We start from the raw sequence: 18,005 nt of genomic DNA, 5'->3' as shown, positions 1-18,005 counted from the left end.
TTCCTGAACTTGGGTGTCGTAGCCAGCGCCAATCCGAATACTCGAGTTGAGGGGGACCTTCTGGCTAACCCTCGTGCCGTAGCTCGAGTGACTACGACAATTAAAATGTGGTGGTCCAGCGTTGAACCCCCTCAAGCTACCTATGGCACAGAGGGTGCCAGAGAAGAGACCCTTGCTGTGCATGTACCGAATCACAATGAGAAGAGAGCCCTGGATTCCCATCTTGGTGCGCTATGTATTTGTATTTATATGTTGTTACAAACGGTGCTTGGCCGAGAAATGGTAGGGTTTATCCTCCAAACAATACCACGCTCTCCTGCTCTTGTTCTTTACTTGGCTGCTGTTTTGTGGCCTACGTCGAAGGTGGCCCACCGAACGCACACCAAGTTTTGGCTTGAGGCATTGACCTCCTCCCTCTCTCTCTCTCTCTCTCTCTCTCTCTCTCTGTATACATATAACTATATGATGTATAAGACAGTGTTTTCATAGTGCCGAATCGGCTATGACCGCCTTTTTTACCGGCCTGTGAGCAGTGATAAATAAAAGCCCCGCTCTAAAGTTGAGGGGCAAGTCGTCACGGAACAGCACAATTGGTAGTGCACGACATGCGCTTGGCGGAGGTTGTGAGTTCGATTCCCGCTTCCGGAGAAATTGCGGATTTTGTGGATTTTCTCTCGACTATTATTTTAAATTACTCATACAAAAGAGGCAATCATACCCCATTCGCAACTATAAAAACACGGTCGAAGTGCCAAGTAGCACTGGCAAGAAGGACTGCAACCTCGATATGTGTCCTTGCGGATTCCCTCGTCCCGCACGCCTTTGTTCTGAATATATATATATATATATATATATATATATATATATATATATATAGCGTATGAATAAAGTACAATGGGGCCGGTAAAAATGTACAGTAAAAGAGAAGACTAAAGGGTAACGAACGAACATGTATTAACGTTTCGGCTTGGGGCAAGCCTTCGTCAGAAACTTCTGAGTCTCATTCTGATTCTGACGAAGGCTTGCCCCAAGCCGAAACGTAATACATGTTCGTTCGTTACCCTTTAGTCTTCTCTTTTACTGCATATATATATATATATATATATATATATATATATATATATATATATATATATATATATATATTGTTACGAAAAGACGATGAAGAGGACAAAGCAGCGTGGTTTGTGATCCCAGCCTACGACGACGAAGAAGATCTGTCTGTGCGCTCTGCCTGCGCGGGCTCTGGCTTGGCCGCCATGTAAATAATCTGTAAATAGATCGTTCGACTGTCTCATCGCTCATGTCGTCTGTCCTGCCGCCACGTTACATCTTGGTGGAGTGTGCGGGTCCTTCCCCGTGCTGGCCGCAGCTGCACACCTCATCGGCATCGTGGCAATCTTCGAGGGGGCGTGACCCACGTCGGCAGCCCCAGCCCCGGCGCTACCAGCACTCGACGACGTTCCCCCCGCCCCGTGTCCCCAGCCCGTGACCAGCAGATTCAGAACCGCCAAGACCAGATGACGTGACCAGACGACGATGACGTGTCCCCAGCCCAGTAGTCCGACGTGGTTCCGGATACCTTCGACTTTTCGTCGAAGATGTAACGTGGCGGCAGGACAGACGACATGAGCGATGAGACAGTCGAACGATCTATTTACAGATTATTTACATGGCGGCCAAGCCAGAGCCCGCGCAGGCAGAGTGCACAGACAGATCTTCTTCGTCGTCGTAGGCTGGGATCACAAACCACGCTGCTTTGTCCTCTTCATCGTCTTTTTGTAACAATATATATATATATATATATATATATATATATATATATATATATATATATATATATTATTTCTACATCTGTGGCTGCGGGTCTCATTTTTGTGGTCTAAGCCCACACATCGGAACAGCCAGAGAAAATCCCACCAGAGAAAACCTCAACTGTGGAGCTTTTTTTTGTGGAGTTTTTCTTGAGAACGCCTATTGCCCTTATCCGGGACTGCTGATCCACTTGCCGAGTTATCTATTATTTCGTCGTGGCTTCTGAGAATACGAAGTTAGGATGTCAAAAATGTAGGGGCACCACTGAACAGTGCGGAGAATTCTTACGTCCCTGCCTTATGATCAAAATATAATTTTGAACACATAATCAATCCTCCTAAAAGGGTGGCCAACCGGCAGTAATAAAATTTCGAACTAATATCGAAGAATGCGCTAGACAGCTGCTCTTCGTTGGGTTTTGGTGAAGGTGAAACTGTGCGAGACAAAACAATTGCTAATGTTTTTGCCAATAATTCACCGCCTCTAAAGAATAATATGGGATAGGGAAAATATGAGGAACCCAACTACAATGAGGAGAATTCCTCTCACACTGTATGCGGAGTTTTGGTTAGTAGCAGTACATAGAAGTTCGTTGCTACTCTGCTCACATCACGTAGTGTTGCCGGTAATTAAAAGGAAGCGAAAGGTAGGTAAGGTCTCAGGTTTGTGTTGCACACTCAGTTTTGCTGTAGCTCGATGTATATTGTGCTTGGATTCTTTGATTGTTCGCTAACTGTTCAGCACCAGGTTTAAAATAAATGTGTCCGCATAGATGAAAGCAACAACAGAAAGCTTGTTGAAGTTTTTTTACTTGTTCATTGTACAAAATGTTGAAAAATTTCATTCAAAGCCTGCCGGTGAAGCATTGGTGACGCATTTTTTCCTGTTCCTAATGTACCCTCTTTTTACGCCAGGTTGATTTCAAGGCAATATACGTCGCCGAGCCTTTCAAGGTGTTCGACTACTACGAAATACTCTGTTCACTTGTTCCTGAGCTGAGAAATTCCAAGCCGGGGGAGCTCAACTCAAAGAAGTGAGCAAAAATACTGCTTCTGGTACCTCAGATTTAATTCAATGTTCCTGTAAGATAGACGAAAAGATACATGTCTATAGTTTTCTTCCGTAATTGGCTGAAAGTACCAGTCACTTTACAATCACTTCAGTTGACCCACTCATTGCTATGAACCAATACCGTATGTTCAGTTGTATCAGTACATCGTTTGACCATGGCTTTTGTTGGAGCATTTCATACAACAGACCCGAGCTTATATAAATATGTCTAAACGTTTTGGTGTGATACGAAGGTTGGTTGTAACATGAAATCACTGCAGGAATAACTGTTCTGAAGGGGCGGTAAGGTTGGTTATAACAATTGTTGTTAGGAGTAGGCTACACTGTACTACATGTACAGCTCCTTCCCTATTGCGGGCAGTCGCGAGCTAAACAAAACGAGTTTGGGCAAAGCCCAACCGCTTGCTGTCTGCAAGAATTTTGAAAACATTAATAAGCAAAGAATGTACTCGGCCAGTCCTGCCCAGCTTCCCAGGAAGTTCTTCCGACTTTCGCGCTTTTTGCAGATAACACACTCGTACACACCAGAGAGGTAACGGCTTCTGCACGCATATTTTTGTCATTGCGTTATTGTGTGATTCAGCATTACTGCAGTGAAGCATATCATGTAGTACATGATTGATTGAATGTAGGGTTTACAGCGCGGACGTAACGGAGGCTATGAGGCGCGCCGTAGTAGAGGGCTCCGGATTAATTTTGACCACCAGGGGATATTTACGTGCGCCAAAATCTCGCACACACTGGCGTTTGCTTTTCGTCGCCATCAGAAAAGCAGCTGCCGCGGCCGGGAATTGAACCCGTGACCCCGTGCTCCGCAGCGCAAAGCCTTAGCCACTGAGCCACCGCGGCGGGTAATAACACGCAGTAGACAATTTTTTTTTTCACGGAAACATACACTTTGTGCAGAATATCAGTTTGCCTAGGCGTTGATGGTGACTAATCTTCAATTATTTGCTGGGCATTATTGCAGTTATAGTTTCTGTGGTATGCTTATATAAGCATTCACGAACCCGGTTAATGCTGGTACTAAGATCTAATCCTTGTGTTTTTTCGAATGGCATGTATCTGCAATCAATTGCCTATTTGAACGAAGTGTAATGAATTAGCAGCTGAGAACCGTTTTTAGAAAGTTGGGGCGTATAAAAGGGGGGCCTCATATGCGTGACATAAATGTCGTTTCTAAACCTGGGAATCTTCGTGTTGTACACTTAGGTTACTATTGTGGCTAACCGTGCCTGTTTTGTTTCTGTAACTGGCTACACTTATAATGAGGTTATCATTACATCCAAGGGCCGCATCGTGCTATTTAGATAAAGAAATGAACCATCCGTTCGCGAATTCTACTACCCTAAATAGTGGTATGTAAAAAATTGGAGCAGCTTTTACTATTGATGCAAGGATGGAGAAAAGGCAGAGCTGGCAGGCTCTCTCTCTTTGTCGGAGACCGGCTGTTGCTCCTCATACGGTGACGCCCACGTGGAAGCTTTGACAAGGGCGCCTTACACGATTCTCTACAGTATGTGTTGCGCCATGACGTCACGGCTTGACGAGGCTCGGCGGAGCCTTGCCTAGGCTATGGAGGCGAGCACGAAGCTATGCACAGCCGCCGCGCCAGGAATTGCTGGCATTCTGAGAAAAAAAGAAGTTAGCTTTTACAAGCTCAGTGGCAGTTTCGACATATTTATTTTAAGAAGATAGTCTCTCTTGGGCTACTAAAGCCCGAAAGTATTGGTCTCTCTTTATGCCCTAAATTCAGTGTCCGGGTGAAGGTGGAAACGATTTACAAATTTGCGAACAACATGATTATATTGACATAACCGTCACAAAGTAGTTATGTTGACATAACCGTCACATAACTTGCTGCAGCAAGTTATGAACGTGTCCAATGTTTCAGCGGAAAGGAAACCTGAGGAACATTTAGGACACAACGTTGGCACTTATGCTGCAGTACAGGAGTTCATTTATTTAGGAATATATTTTGGTTTGTTTTAACAATAGCAAGTTTGCGAACAACGAATTGAAGGGTTAAATAAAGCACAAAAAAGCTTCAGCCCGTGCAACACAAATGCAAGCGCAAAAATAATTGAGCTTTCACTCGTGCTGCGCCAGACATAACAAGGAACAAAATATTAAAAATCCGCGCAATCTCCCAGCAGATGACGTGAGAATAGTGCAACCACGCAAAAAAAAAATGTAGTGAGTAAAGCGCAAAAAACCGATAATGTGACCACGCGAAAATTTATATCTTGTGAGCAAACCTCAATTTATCACGAAAGAAGCAAGGCAGGGAGGGGAAGATTGTGGAGGGTAGTAGAGGAGAGTGGAGAAGGGGTTATATTGAATAGGGAGGCGGACTACTACCATCTTTAGACGATATTTCATTGAAGTAAGCAGATACACGCACATTTAGGTTGTTTGTAAGGTACTGTTTATTTATTTATAATTGTAAATTTCAACCTGCTTTTATTGCTAACACGCCAATTGTTATCAAATTATTGTGTAGCAGGTCAAATTTCTTACTCCGGTGATGAATTACCGCCCTGCATGTTTTCGAGAAACTACCACCCACCCTATAGGTGAAGTGTGTTTTTCATATTAAGCGTTCTTCAGTTTTGAAGATGTATTTATCAAAATTCACTTATGATGCATAGTTTTGAATGTCCGACAAGGTATATACTCTGACCTGTTAAATACATGTTAACAATTTTCTCTGCAAAAGTTTTTTAATAAGCAGTGATTCTTTAGCTTTACATTGGTGACTCAATTTGCTAAATATATAAGCGCTTACCAAAATCGTGATTAGCCCACACCGGAGTAGAGTTTCTCGCTTTTGTGCACCTATTTTTCGGAGCAGCTCTGGCTGCACTGTTACCATTTTTGATCGTCAGGCCTGACTTCTTGATGCCTGGTAACGATGAAATATTTGTGCTTGAACGTTCAATGCGCAAACTACACGAAGACCAAGAAAGAGGACAAGAAAATGCTGAAAGTTGTGCATCACGACAAGCATTCCGTTTTAAATCTCATTCATGTATGATACAACATGCAGTACATGAAGTGGCCTAGTCTAAGACATTGCCTTATTTATAGCTTAAGTGTGTCATAACATAGGAAGCAAATCAAAGGAGAAGCCCACGTAAAAATAAACCGTAGCTTCACCAGAAATTATTTTCTTAAAAATATATGGTGCTCTTTCAGCAGGCTGAAACTCAGGTGATATATTTCAACACGTGACAATAATGAAGTAGCCACACGTGGTCTTTTCTTGTTGTGTAAAGTACTGGGATGAAACTAAGATGAATGTTCCAAAAAACATTGCCAGAAAACGAAGGTACTTGTTCTGTGTCCAAAATTGGAAAGAATAGGCAACGAATGAATGGCATTTAGCTGCGTTTGATCTCAGAAGCGAGATTGGTGCACCTTTGTTTTTGTGTGTTAAAGGTTGCGGAATTGCAAGTGCAAATATATGACTAGTCCGCAAACCAGTAACAGAGAAATTCGTTAAAAGTGAAGCCTTGGGCGATATATTAAAGTCATCCGTAACTTTACAATGGCGATAAATTTACCTTTCTTGTTTTGAGAACGAGATCAATAAAGAGAGGGAGAGATTAAAGTGGTTCTACAGGGTTCTGTATTCCATTTGTACCAAATGTATACAATTTTAAAAGCAGTTTGTGTTTCGTAAGGTATTTTGTGCGGACTTGCACTACCCCAGACAGTGTGTGAAACTCGTTGGGTAATAACTGTTATCACCTCCAAACAAAGGAGAGGTCTATCAAGGGAGTCAAAAAGAAGGTATCGGGGGAATGATTCCTAGTTAGCGGAAGTAGCCGTCTTGGATCAGTGATAAAACTCTGGTATGCAGTACAGTGGTTGGGCGGCTGGAACTACACGAGTAAAACAAATGATGTCGGAGATGATAGGGCGGACGTAAACTAGGAGAACAACTACGATCTACACTGATCACTGGCTGCACTTCATCATCACGACTTCGCACTGAAATGAATATTGTAAATATGCTGTTAGTGTACATCTTTGCGACGCGTAACAACATTATACCTAAAATTATGAGAAAGATATGTACTTTGGCTTGGTATAAATGTGGTGGACAAATAACCAGCTGACAGCAAAACGGAGATGTTGGTTCCCGATAGACGCGAACGGCGGTAGGGGAAGCCGATTAGCTTTGTGGAGAGAGCAAAAAAGAAAATTTAAAGTCGAAGAATGGACTCGTCAATCCTGGCACTAAAGTGGTCGAGTTTCTATAGGAGCGGTCATCATAGATACGATGATTTTGATTTTATAAAGCCGCATCTACCACTGTGGCGTCCTTTCATTTTCAGGTACCCATTCTTAAAGACGGTTATTTCTGATGGCGAGCGTAAATTGCCGTAAGTATAAAATATAGGTATAAATGTGGCCTATACGCAGATGCATCAGTATCCTTTAAAGTGCTGTAATCACTGTGTGGACAACGGGGTAAATACAAGAGGGAACGTGTTTATTCGATGTCTACCGCGAGTATCTAGTAAAACGTAGTTTCCTGAGCAACATAGCCAACTTTTAAATGTTATCGGCGTAATTTTGAAATAAATGAAACGTAATTTTGAAATGAAGACTTGAAATGAATTACTATAGTATTGTTTTATGATTGCGTTGTCAGTTTGTTTTACTATATTAGTGGAATGTGCTCAGGTTATTCCAATCACTTGAACTCAACTCCGCTTCTCGTTCAAAGTTGTTCCTTCTGCTTTGTTGTGAGCTTATGAACGAGGCCTGGTATTTTGTAAAAGCACTGCAACCTGCATTGCTTAAACACGCATGCACTGACCCCTAACAATTCTTTGTAGGGCGCCCGTGAAGGCGACGTTAAGCTCTGATTCTGAGAAGTAGTATCGGTTCTTATAAATTAAATTTAGAAGTTTTAATCTCCTCCTGTAGCAGTTGCAAGTGCGAAAACGATAGAAGCAAACGTTTCCTTTGGCTTTTTTATTGAGTTTGTTAGGATACTTTGACGATTGCTAAAATCACCAGTATTCACAGAAATGGTACAAATACTAGGGATGACGCTGGGGATGAAAAGTGAACGTTGTCAAGGTACACAACCAACAGGCACTCTCGATTGATTGATTTTGATTGATTGTGGGGTTTAACGCGCCGACGCAACGCAGGCGATGAGGCGGACCGTAGTGGAGGGCTCCGGATTAATTTTGACCACCTGGGAATCTTTAACGTGCGCCGAAATCTCGAACACACGGGCGTTTTTGCTTTTCGCCTCCATCAGAAAAGCGGCCGCCGCGGCCGGGAATCGAACCCGCGACCTCGTGCTCAGCAGCGCAACGCCTTAGCCACTGAGCCAGCGCGGCGGGTGCAACAGCCACTCTCAACCAATATATACTTTTTCAGAAATTCTGTGTTAAAATAAGTCGCTCTGATGCACCGACCTTCGCCCAGGCCACGGGGACTCAAGTTCTTCTTTTCGGAACCCAAAAGACACTTTTTTCATTTCTGTTATTAGGGAAAGTAATTAGTAATATCCGGCACAACTGTCGTCAGCTGTTAGCGCTGGATCTGGAGAACAACGGAAAGTACGCCATACTTGCGCAATGTGTGGTGCTTTCGTACGCGTTTCTGAGAAAGCGGCCCGAATTACCACAAACTGCTGGGATATCGTTATCCCAGTTTCTCAAAACAGTCATCAACATAATATTTTAATGGGCGTTGCCTTCGGGAAATTCGGCCCATCAGCTGAAAACTTATGGTGTTGGTTATTGCGAGAAACATGGACAACAGTTGTTTGGCTTGAGCGATGGTCGCAAATGGTAAAACAGTCAGCGTAAACACCAGGGACAGCTACCAAAAAACATTGAAGTTGTGGAAAAAGACCTAATCAAAGTGTTGCAAATAATAATAAAACGTAGTCAAAAACGCAGGAAAACAATAGACTCAACCAAATTTCATCCTCGAATAATTGCAGCGAGTAATGTCCACACTCACTGCAATGGGAACCCGGTTCTACCCGTTTGTTGAGCTCGGCATTTTATTGGGGGGTTTTCGGAATGAATACCATTTCTGAGTCACTTGTTTACTACAGACAAGCAAAATGCGGAGCAGAATTTGCATTTGGAACATCTTTAGGTTAGTGCACTTACAAACGCACGCTAAGAAAAAGACGACGAGCAACAGCGCTGACTCACAAATTATTTTTGTAGAACTGACAAACATTTAATTGCTACAACCAAAACCCATTGGTTTTTTCTCCTCCACAGCTCCCAATTTCTCCCCACTTATAGTTGTTTTTTTTCTGTTTTACGTGCCTGCAACATCTATTTTATTCATGGTTTTAGCGTAAGCCGTAGTGCTCCCGGATGTGATTGTCTGCTCACTTCAGCGCACACACGAGCGGAGGCTGTAAAAATACGGCACTTCGTTTTCGCTTTTACATTACTATAAAAGTGGTTCATCAAGAAAAACCAAGACAAAAATAGTGGTAAAGACATATTCATTAAATCAGCAATTCTCTCGCACAACTCTCAGTGTCTAATTCCATGAGAGCAGTGAAAAGTGCTTTGCTTGAACTGTGCGCTTTTCTCACACGTTTTAATAACTGCAATTGCACGACTTCCGACAAAAAACTGCCTGGGACGGGAAACTAGATGAATTTCTTGGCGGTACAGTGCCGTGACAGATTTGATTTCTCGACAATCAAGCGAAGCGAAAACGTTTGTTGCATAACTTGTGTGATTTTTGCGTATTTGGCCGACTTTGCTTTTTGAAGAGAGTTGTAAATGAAGGCATTCTAGAAAGAATGCACCATTACATGATTTGAAGTTTGTTGCCAGAGCTTAGTGACAAAAGGGTTCCTTGTGTTTGCTACTTCCGTTCATTTTCCATTGTAAGACTTGAGGGGTATAACGTTATAAATAGGAGAAAACGTCCAAGCATAAAGTAATATCAGTGGTTTTTGTATGTTAGGGCAGCCTGGGTAAACTTGGTATTTTAAATTAACAGTCTATTGAGTTGGTCGAGGCATCATGGTGTTATATTCCGTATAAATGTTGGATGCCTTTCTTGCCCAGTTACGTCCAAGGACCTCTTCGATTAAAGAGGAACGGTTTGCAGTTGCACTGCCACGCTTTTATCATCATAGTTGGCTCGCGTCAGGCGGCCTGCGAGAGAGAAAGAATGCTGTGTCATTCTGTCACTTTCTGTGCACAACTTCACCCGCTTGTGATTCAAAGATCCTTTCAGGGGCCGATGCACTGTTCTCCAAAATTGTAAATTATGTTCAGAAGTCACATTTTTTTACAAAACGTTTTCTTGCGGTGTCATGTCAGTGGGTGCTTCTCGCTCCAAGAGCTGGCGGAGGGTGGAAATGCCGATCTACAGGATGCTCAAGACCAAGTCAGCATGGACGATCCATTTACAATCGTCTTTACCTCTGTAAGTGAAAAGGAGTTTTTCGGTGAGCTTTTATATGATGGACCCTAATTGTGCCACTTTTATTCCTAATGTCATTCCAGGTGTTCCTGGCTCTACGTGAAAATCATACCATTTATGTACCATTGAGTACTTACACTAATTTTGTTTTTATTTTTAAGTGTAGACGTAGAATTGCTCCCTATATTACTCTGACTGTAACACTGGTACTCGCTCAGAATTCTGCAGAAGGGAGTCTCCTCCTGCCCCAGGCGGGCAGCATGCACTTTACTGAATAGAATCCTTAGCAAAAGTAAATACGTTTATTTTACTTTTAGAGCATGTTGTATTAGTGTACCACTTCAGTTATATTCTCGCTATGTTCATTGTCTGGCTTTTTCAAAGCAACCCCTTGAAATGAGGCGTGGAAATTATCTATGCCCACATAACAATTTTAAGCGAGCAATACACAAGTCTTCCCCCTTGAGCCACGGAAAAGCGTTACAGCCTATTCTGTAACTAGGCTGAGCATTGAAAAAGTTGTACAAGTACACCACAAGGTAAGCAGGATTATGGCAAAGCTAGGATAGGCCAATATTTGTGTTTCTATTTGCTTTTAAAAATGTCTGGTTTGACCATCCGCCTTCAAAATTTTGCTTTTTTCGCTATTCGGAGCGACTGTTTCTGATGATGCAGTTACAAACATTACAGTTATTTTTTTGTCTAGGAAGATCCCGTGGAGAGTTATCGCCTTTTATTTCTCTGGGAGGTTCATAGCCTAGCGAGTCTACGAATCAGAAGACTAGGCATTGCTGGGTTTGCTTTATGACAACTCTAGAAAAGCAGAACAAATTATGATTGTCGACATCAAATTTAGTTCCACTCCACGACGAAGGCAGTTCGTATTGAAATGTCTGTTAAAAAAGCTCGTCAAAATCAACAGAGACTCTGTTGTGCTCCAGCACTGAACTTTTGTTTAATTTGCAATACTCCTTGGCTATCATTTTTTGCGTGAATGGAGGTAATCAGAATTACTTTTTGAATAGAATCCGCTTCTATAGTAATTGCACTGCAATTGGGTTGTACTCTACTGAGTGTAATTTGTATGCTATGCAAGAATGGGTGTTTTGTTTATCATTTTCATTCACCACAAACAACGGCCATTGTGAGTTATTATTGGTGGTTGAGAACAGAGATTTGCCAATATCTAGCTAGAGACATTATTATGCATACATTTGACTTCAATAAATAATGCAGAATAGTCTGTGCACAGTATCCGGCTACGTTACGCGGTCCAACTTCATGGAGGAGTCAGTGAATGAACGATGTCGAGGGGTGTCAGGCATGTCTCAAAGTTGTTTGTAAAAATGAAACAAAAAGTTGTAGGGTAACACTCTCATACTCTGCCATCATTGTTCATTTTGAGACAGGTAAAATACGTGACGAATAAGAGGAAAAAAAACTAAAGTTCTTTAAATGTGACAAGCCTATACGGTGCTGAATTTCAACTGTTTAGCACAACTTTCTATTCTGCAGCAGCAACAGTTGAAATGTGAGTGCAGAATCAGTGCTCTAAGTGCCTTTCCTCTGCACTAGAATTATTGAGTTTATAAAGTGCGAAATAACCCATAGAGGTGTGAGATAGCCTGAGTATACGAAAGTAGTGCAGGTGAAGTACAAATGCAATGGCTGTTTTTGTTCATTTTATCTTCTTAAGCAAAGTCATTCTCTATGCTAGTGCGTTTAAAGGTTTCCGAAAAGTGAAGATGGCAAAATTTGTTGCCTGTTGGCCTGAGGAACCACCTGCCTAATCTGAGAAGCCTGCCTAATTTGGTCATTTGGCCTGGGTTCACAATAAATGGGCATGAACACAAAGCACAACTATGTTAAGGTTGAAATAAAAGAACTTTTGTGTGACTTTGTGCTCCATTTTAGCCCATAAAAAACTTTTCTTAAAAGGCCGTTTTTGGCATAACATCGTAAAAAATTCAAAACTTTTTTAGGTTGTGCTGCATGACGTGGGCGGTGAAGCAATAACGAGATGCAGATGCCGAAAGTTATCAGTATATGTTATCTGCTTGTTAATATTTTAATACCGCAATTAAACATAATTGAGCCCCACTACAAGCGCCACTTCACGTTTTTCAATGATGGTCGTGGTCGGTAGTTTTCAATTGTACGAACTAATTTTTTGGTTTCAGTAGAACTTGGCTAGCTAGTTCTGTTGAGCAGCCTCTGCTTCTGCTGTTTTCGTAATATTTTTATTGTTGGTTTGAAATGTGCGATAACATTGACGTCAATGTTAAATGGAGAAAGCAGCCTCTTCCGAACCAAGCTCGTAATTGGTCTTGAAATCCCAATAGTAACAGGACATTGGTTACCTCTTCGCAAATAAAAAATATTTTGGAATAATGTCTGAGTACTGAAATGCAATGTGCTTTTTATGTTTTCGAGGGAACTACAGGGAAACCTAAAGCTGCGGTCCTCACCCACCATAACTTTGTCAGCAATGCCATGGCCCTTCACGACAAACTTCACTTCTCGCCGGTAGGTCAAAGAAACGTCTTTCAGATACTTGTTGGAGCACTGACCATTACATTAGGAAACGAGTTTCTGAATCAAACGCCGTGATGGTTCAATTTAGAAAGCCACATAGCATGAGGTCAAAGGTTCTGGGCCTATCACGGCAGCTGTGGTTTGTTGGGGAGAATAAAACAGAAATGTCCGTTTGCCATCAACTGCTCCATTGTTGATGAGTCCGATGTGGTCTATAACAATACAAAGAGATCGAACATCGAGCACACAGATCGTGCATGCTGAAAACTTTTTTTCATTTATTTATTTATTTATTGCGATGGGGGTATTTTTTGTATACGCTGTATGTCCGATAGTGTAGCCAATTCAGAGGCTGATTGGGAATTCAGACTCCGGGAGATAAATTCAACGCAGAGAGGGTCCAGCTGTACAAACAAAATCCGCGTCTTATACTTGAAGTGTTGAGTTGTGCTTCTGCATCTAGCAAGCTAGATTTTCATTGACATGTAACCGAGTGTCTTAATTGTTCATAAATCTATTGGGGGTAAACAATTTTATGTGATATTTGCAATTTGTTACTCATTGCTTATTGTGAATGTTCGGTAGACCAGTTACTGGAGCAGTCTAGGAAGTCATAGTTACACAGTAATGCTTAACTACTACTCATTTCGTAGGTCAGCTGTGTGGAGGAAATGCAAAACGTCAATATTACAATTTACACACGGCAAGTTCACCCGGCATATGGCAAAGGCTTAAATGTAGTGTCGCAAAATTGTGTCGTTTGCGTTATCTTTCGAAAAGCTGCATGGACCCGCTATAACATTTAAATGCAAATGGTGCAGGTATTTTAGAAGGTACGATGGGGGTCTGCATGGCCTGGCATACGGATCTTCGTAAAGGTATGAAAACAAATTGTGATGTTTTTTGTGCTTGTAAACACAACACCACAACCCAGAGAAGCAGCCACGCAAGCAGACTGCATGATTCAAGCCGCAGGAAAAACTTATATGGAACCAGGATATTTTGGATAATTTACGCGAAAGGTTACACTAGTCCATTGGTGTATTCATAGCCTCTCAGTTTTGCGTCCCTTCATCTTGGGTAAACCAACCTACATTTTGAGTAAATACTAAAAAGCCCCCTAAATGTGTGAACACCTCTTCGAAGACCCTGTAGGCGAAGACTATATTGTCACGGGAAGAAAAAGAACTCCAACGTATCACGTAGTGCCAGGTTCACCCAGCGATGGCCATAGCGACGACAGAGTAGGCCGCACGCAGGCTGGCTGGGACTGCTATGCACGCTTGTTCATAGATGTTATCGTTTCCTAAATGCATCGCTTCATCATCACGCATGGTTCCTCACATTTCTGTCCTGCCGCCACGTGACAATGTGAAGACACAGAATACTTCAGAATACTTTTGTTAAAGGTACACTAAAATTACTTCTAGCGCGAATTGAACTCTGGATTCCCATGGTCATGTATCGACGCTGCCGGCGAGTTTGCGCAAATTTGTCTGATAGAAAAATCAATTAAAAAGTGCTTTCCTCCTTCCCGATTCGTCCTTGCGACTTCATAAGACGTTTCGTATGACGTTCACTCGAGATCATTTGGATGGTTTGGCGTGACTCGGAAGCTTCACGGTTCGCCGAATCTTAGGCAGAGTCAGTCCACTAGCCACCAGATGGTCGTCGCAATTTTTTCACTTAGTTAAAATTGAGCCACGAAAAAACTTGTGCCTGAAAGGGGGTACATGTTGTTTGTTAGTCTGTAGACTGTATCAAGGTCAGTGAAGTCAATGAAGTCAAATTAGCCCAATTCAAACTCGCTTGAGATGCTCGAATAACTGTTACGCTAGTAGAAAGTCCAAATGCGATTAAACGCAGAAGAGTCAGCGAAACCATTACAGTGAAATCTCGGTGCAACTAATTTCAAGGAACCGCTAAAAATAGTTCTTTATTTTCATTAATCGTAATAGTGGAAAAATAAAAAAAAAACGCATTAAAATTGTGAACGTAACCAAAGCATCCGCCTTCATTTATTGGAACACGCGCACCATCGGGTTAGCCTCTAACGCGGGTCTGGATGCATGTTTAGAGAGTTTTAGCAGTTCGTCCGTTCCGTTCGAACTGCCCAGACGGGTCTCGGTCAACACGCAAGCTACGTACGCGACGCAACGGACGGACCGCGAAAACACCTCTTTTATTTGAAGAAATCGGTGATCTTGCCTGTTGCAAGAAGCCTGTTGCAATCAACTGTTGCAAGAAGAACGATTCTGAGCTGTCCACGTTCTTGTGCTTTGCCTCGGTGGTAATCGGGCACCTGCTAAGAAAATTGCGGATTTTTGCTACGTAGTGCAAAGCATCGGCGTTAGACATGGCTTCTTCACCTTTGTTATGGGCCCTCTCTTAGCGTCGTCGTCGTCGCTCTCGGCGTCCTCGTCGTTGGTTTCGTCATCGCGACGAACGATGTTGACGATGTCTTCAATCGTAGATGTGCATGCTTCATCGTCGCATAGCACGCAATCTTCAAAGGTGACTGCAGCGTCCACGGCGAGCTTTTCTGTCACTTCATCCCAAGCATCTCATTCTTCACTGTATGGCACCATGTGTTCGGCTTCGGGTGGCCTCTCAAGTAGACCGGCCTTCCGCCAGCAGTTCTCGAGGGTGGTCCAAATTGTTGCAACCGTTGATGGTGCCCTCCCCCACTCCTTCAAGACGTCGATTTGTTTCTTCCCAGCATCCACTTGACGAAGAATGTGCACTTTTTCGTGAAGAAAAATGGGCGCAATTTTTTTCTGTGCTTCTTCAGGAGCTAATCGCACACGCAGAAAGAAAAACAGCCGTATGACTAGCCTGGCGCCGTAGCTGCGCTTCTGGACGGCGGAACAAAGGCGGCGACAGAGGCTAGCATGTCGGCGAGAACCCCTAAGCGAAAGTGATGGTGATAGAGCGAACGCAGATTTAGTATGCTGATGATGACACTTGTACTTTCCACCATTAGTCGTCGTTCACACCAGCACGAGTAATTTCCTACACGAGGAATTTTTTTATTTCGAAGAATTGTTTTTATTAGAGGATGACAAAATTCGATACGTTATTCTGAAATATTCGGTGTTCTGAAATTCGTAGTAGTGAAATATTTTTACATAAAAATTAATGTAGATTTGGTAGAGGATTTTCAAAATGTTCGTTAATCTGAAGAAATCGTTAATCTGAGGTTTGCACTAACGAGAGTTGACTGTATAGGTACTAAGAAATTATAATCAACCTAAGCTTTCTTTGTAAGCGTGGGACCAAGCAGAGAATAGCCGTTTCACGCTGTGTGAAATAGCACATCTGTCACAGTCACCACCATGCATCTGCGATCGCTTTTCTGCTGAAAGAATGCTGTTGCTAGCGATAATAAATTTGTGGGAATTAGAGGCACGGTTACTGAAACGTTATTCGGGAATTATTCATAGAAGCTCCTGGAAATACTGGAAGTAAAAAAATTAGAGGCTATTTGATATATATGCTGAATTGCCCTGTCGGAAATTCCTCACGCCAACAACGAGTGGTCTGAAACAATTATTTTACTGGTTTGCAAATCTTAAGTTCGAATCCCAGTAACACGTGTGGGTTTTCTCGGGGGGGGGGATTTTTACGTACTTGCGTAATGCTTTTTTTGCTGAATTCACCATGTTGCGCTGAAACCTTTATTGCTTCGCGTACGAGTGTGCAGAATGCGTGCAGACTGACACTGACACACAGGCAAATTCTCGTTGGCGTTGTGGAAGGGAAGCACCGACTGTTTACCAGCACAGTGCCAAATCAACCGCCTCTTGGCCTGATGCGAAGACGCTCATAGAACACGCAGCAACGCCTCCTTTGCCCAGGGACTAGATTGGCAAGCTCGAAATGCGGAATGAAGGACCCTCGCATTTGAGCGTCTCCGATGACGCGGACAGCGTTTGGCCAATGCGAACGCCTTGGCTAGTGAATGTGAGCATTTTATGTTTTGCTGGAAGGCTCATTTCATGCATATACAGCCAAAAACATGGCAGAAGCGCGATATGCGGATTCTTGCGATATAGAGAATTCCCAGCCAGTGATAACGTCGGATGTAAATCATGTTGTTTCAAAGAACCAAAAGCGATACTGCAAAATTTCAATTCCAAATTTGCCCATCATCCGAGCAAATCACATCAAGATTGCACGTCATTGTTGTTAGTTGTTGCTGCCGCCGCAAATCTCAAGTGTAATTTTTTTAGTATTTCAGGCGCCATAAACAAAATACTGGGTTATCCACCGGATAAACAATGAAAGTGTTTTTTCAGCCAGTCTAGGCAAAGCAAGCACAAAGAGAAGTCTGGCAAACTCACTTCTGTGACCCTTTAAATGGCGACGAGCACGTGGCGCAGCACACCAGGAAATCAAGCATCCTGCTGCCGATTTACTGCACCTGCCCAGGAAATGATGCATATGGCCGCAGCGCGTAGATCGATGTTATTGTCAATCGGTATGTGGAGAATGAAAATGGGCCAAATTTTTTATGCTGCAGCCACTGAACATTTGGTGTGCTGAATAACAATTTTGTCTGGGATGGAACCGGTGGTTGCTGCCTTCGTGCGATGACAATGGGCTACACACCTGTCTGTATAAACGCAAAAGAAGTTGCCGGAGGGGAAGTTATCCTCGAAAGAGATGAATACCATCAAAATCCGGGCGTCCTGTTATAGGCGCCACGGTGAGGTTTTGTTACTTCCGCGGAAACCACTACTGCAGAAACTATGCGAAACCTACGAAGAACTGCATGTGGCGTTTCGGTGGCATGCTTAAAAGCTGCAATGGATTGTTAACGCTAAGCTGGGTCAGATCGTCAGTACCGGTCAGAGGCCGCTGTACCTTGACGAGCAGTCCGTGCTTACAGTGCAGAAAAACGGCTGCAATCAAGTTTGCAAAATCCGAGGGATACGACATGACGTGGTTCACTTGGAATCTCGCAATGTACGGTCGATGGCTGCAAGATATCATTTCATGTAGCGGTATGCGGAAGACGCTATCGAAAAATGACGTTTTTTAAAGCGCTCTGTCATATCTGTACAAAACGTGGATGGACGAAGCACTCTTGCTTGGTGGAAAAAAGTCGGTCTCGTGTGGGCAGCCAGGAGAACTGCTGGGTT

The 18,005-nt window shown here is 42.9% G+C and overlaps 1 protein-coding gene across 10 annotated transcripts in view; it reads left to right on the top strand.

Moving 5' to 3' along the window:
* Window positions 1-18,005, top strand: part of LOC144172621 (medium-chain acyl-CoA ligase ACSF2, mitochondrial-like) — a 123,295-nt gene that overhangs the window by 35,267 nt on the left and 70,023 nt on the right. For 7 of the 10 annotated variants that reach the window (XM_077701273.1, XM_077701270.1, XM_077701271.1 and 4 more), the window contains 4 exons: window positions 2,730-2,848; window positions 7,230-7,277; window positions 10,224-10,329; window positions 12,760-12,852. In XM_077701273.1, the coding sequence (XP_077557399.1) occupies window positions 2,730-2,848; window positions 7,230-7,277; window positions 10,224-10,329; window positions 12,760-12,852 (366 nt within the window). The remainder of the gene's footprint in view (window positions 1-2,729; window positions 2,849-7,229; window positions 7,278-10,223; window positions 10,330-12,759; window positions 12,853-18,005) is intronic. The other 3 variants (XM_077701267.1, XM_077701269.1, XM_077701272.1) reach the window with 3 other exon arrangements.

This window comes from Haemaphysalis longicornis, unplaced genomic scaffold (assembly GCF_048455015.1).
Source record: "Haemaphysalis longicornis isolate Haplotype H1 unplaced genomic scaffold, Haemaphysalis longicornis Haplotype H1 scaffold_249, whole genome shotgun sequence".
Taxonomy (NCBI): domain Eukaryota; kingdom Metazoa; phylum Arthropoda; class Arachnida; order Ixodida; family Ixodidae; genus Haemaphysalis; species Haemaphysalis longicornis.
The sequence above is the reverse complement of the archived record's forward strand: the minus strand, read 5'-3'. Positions and strand labels throughout refer to the sequence as shown.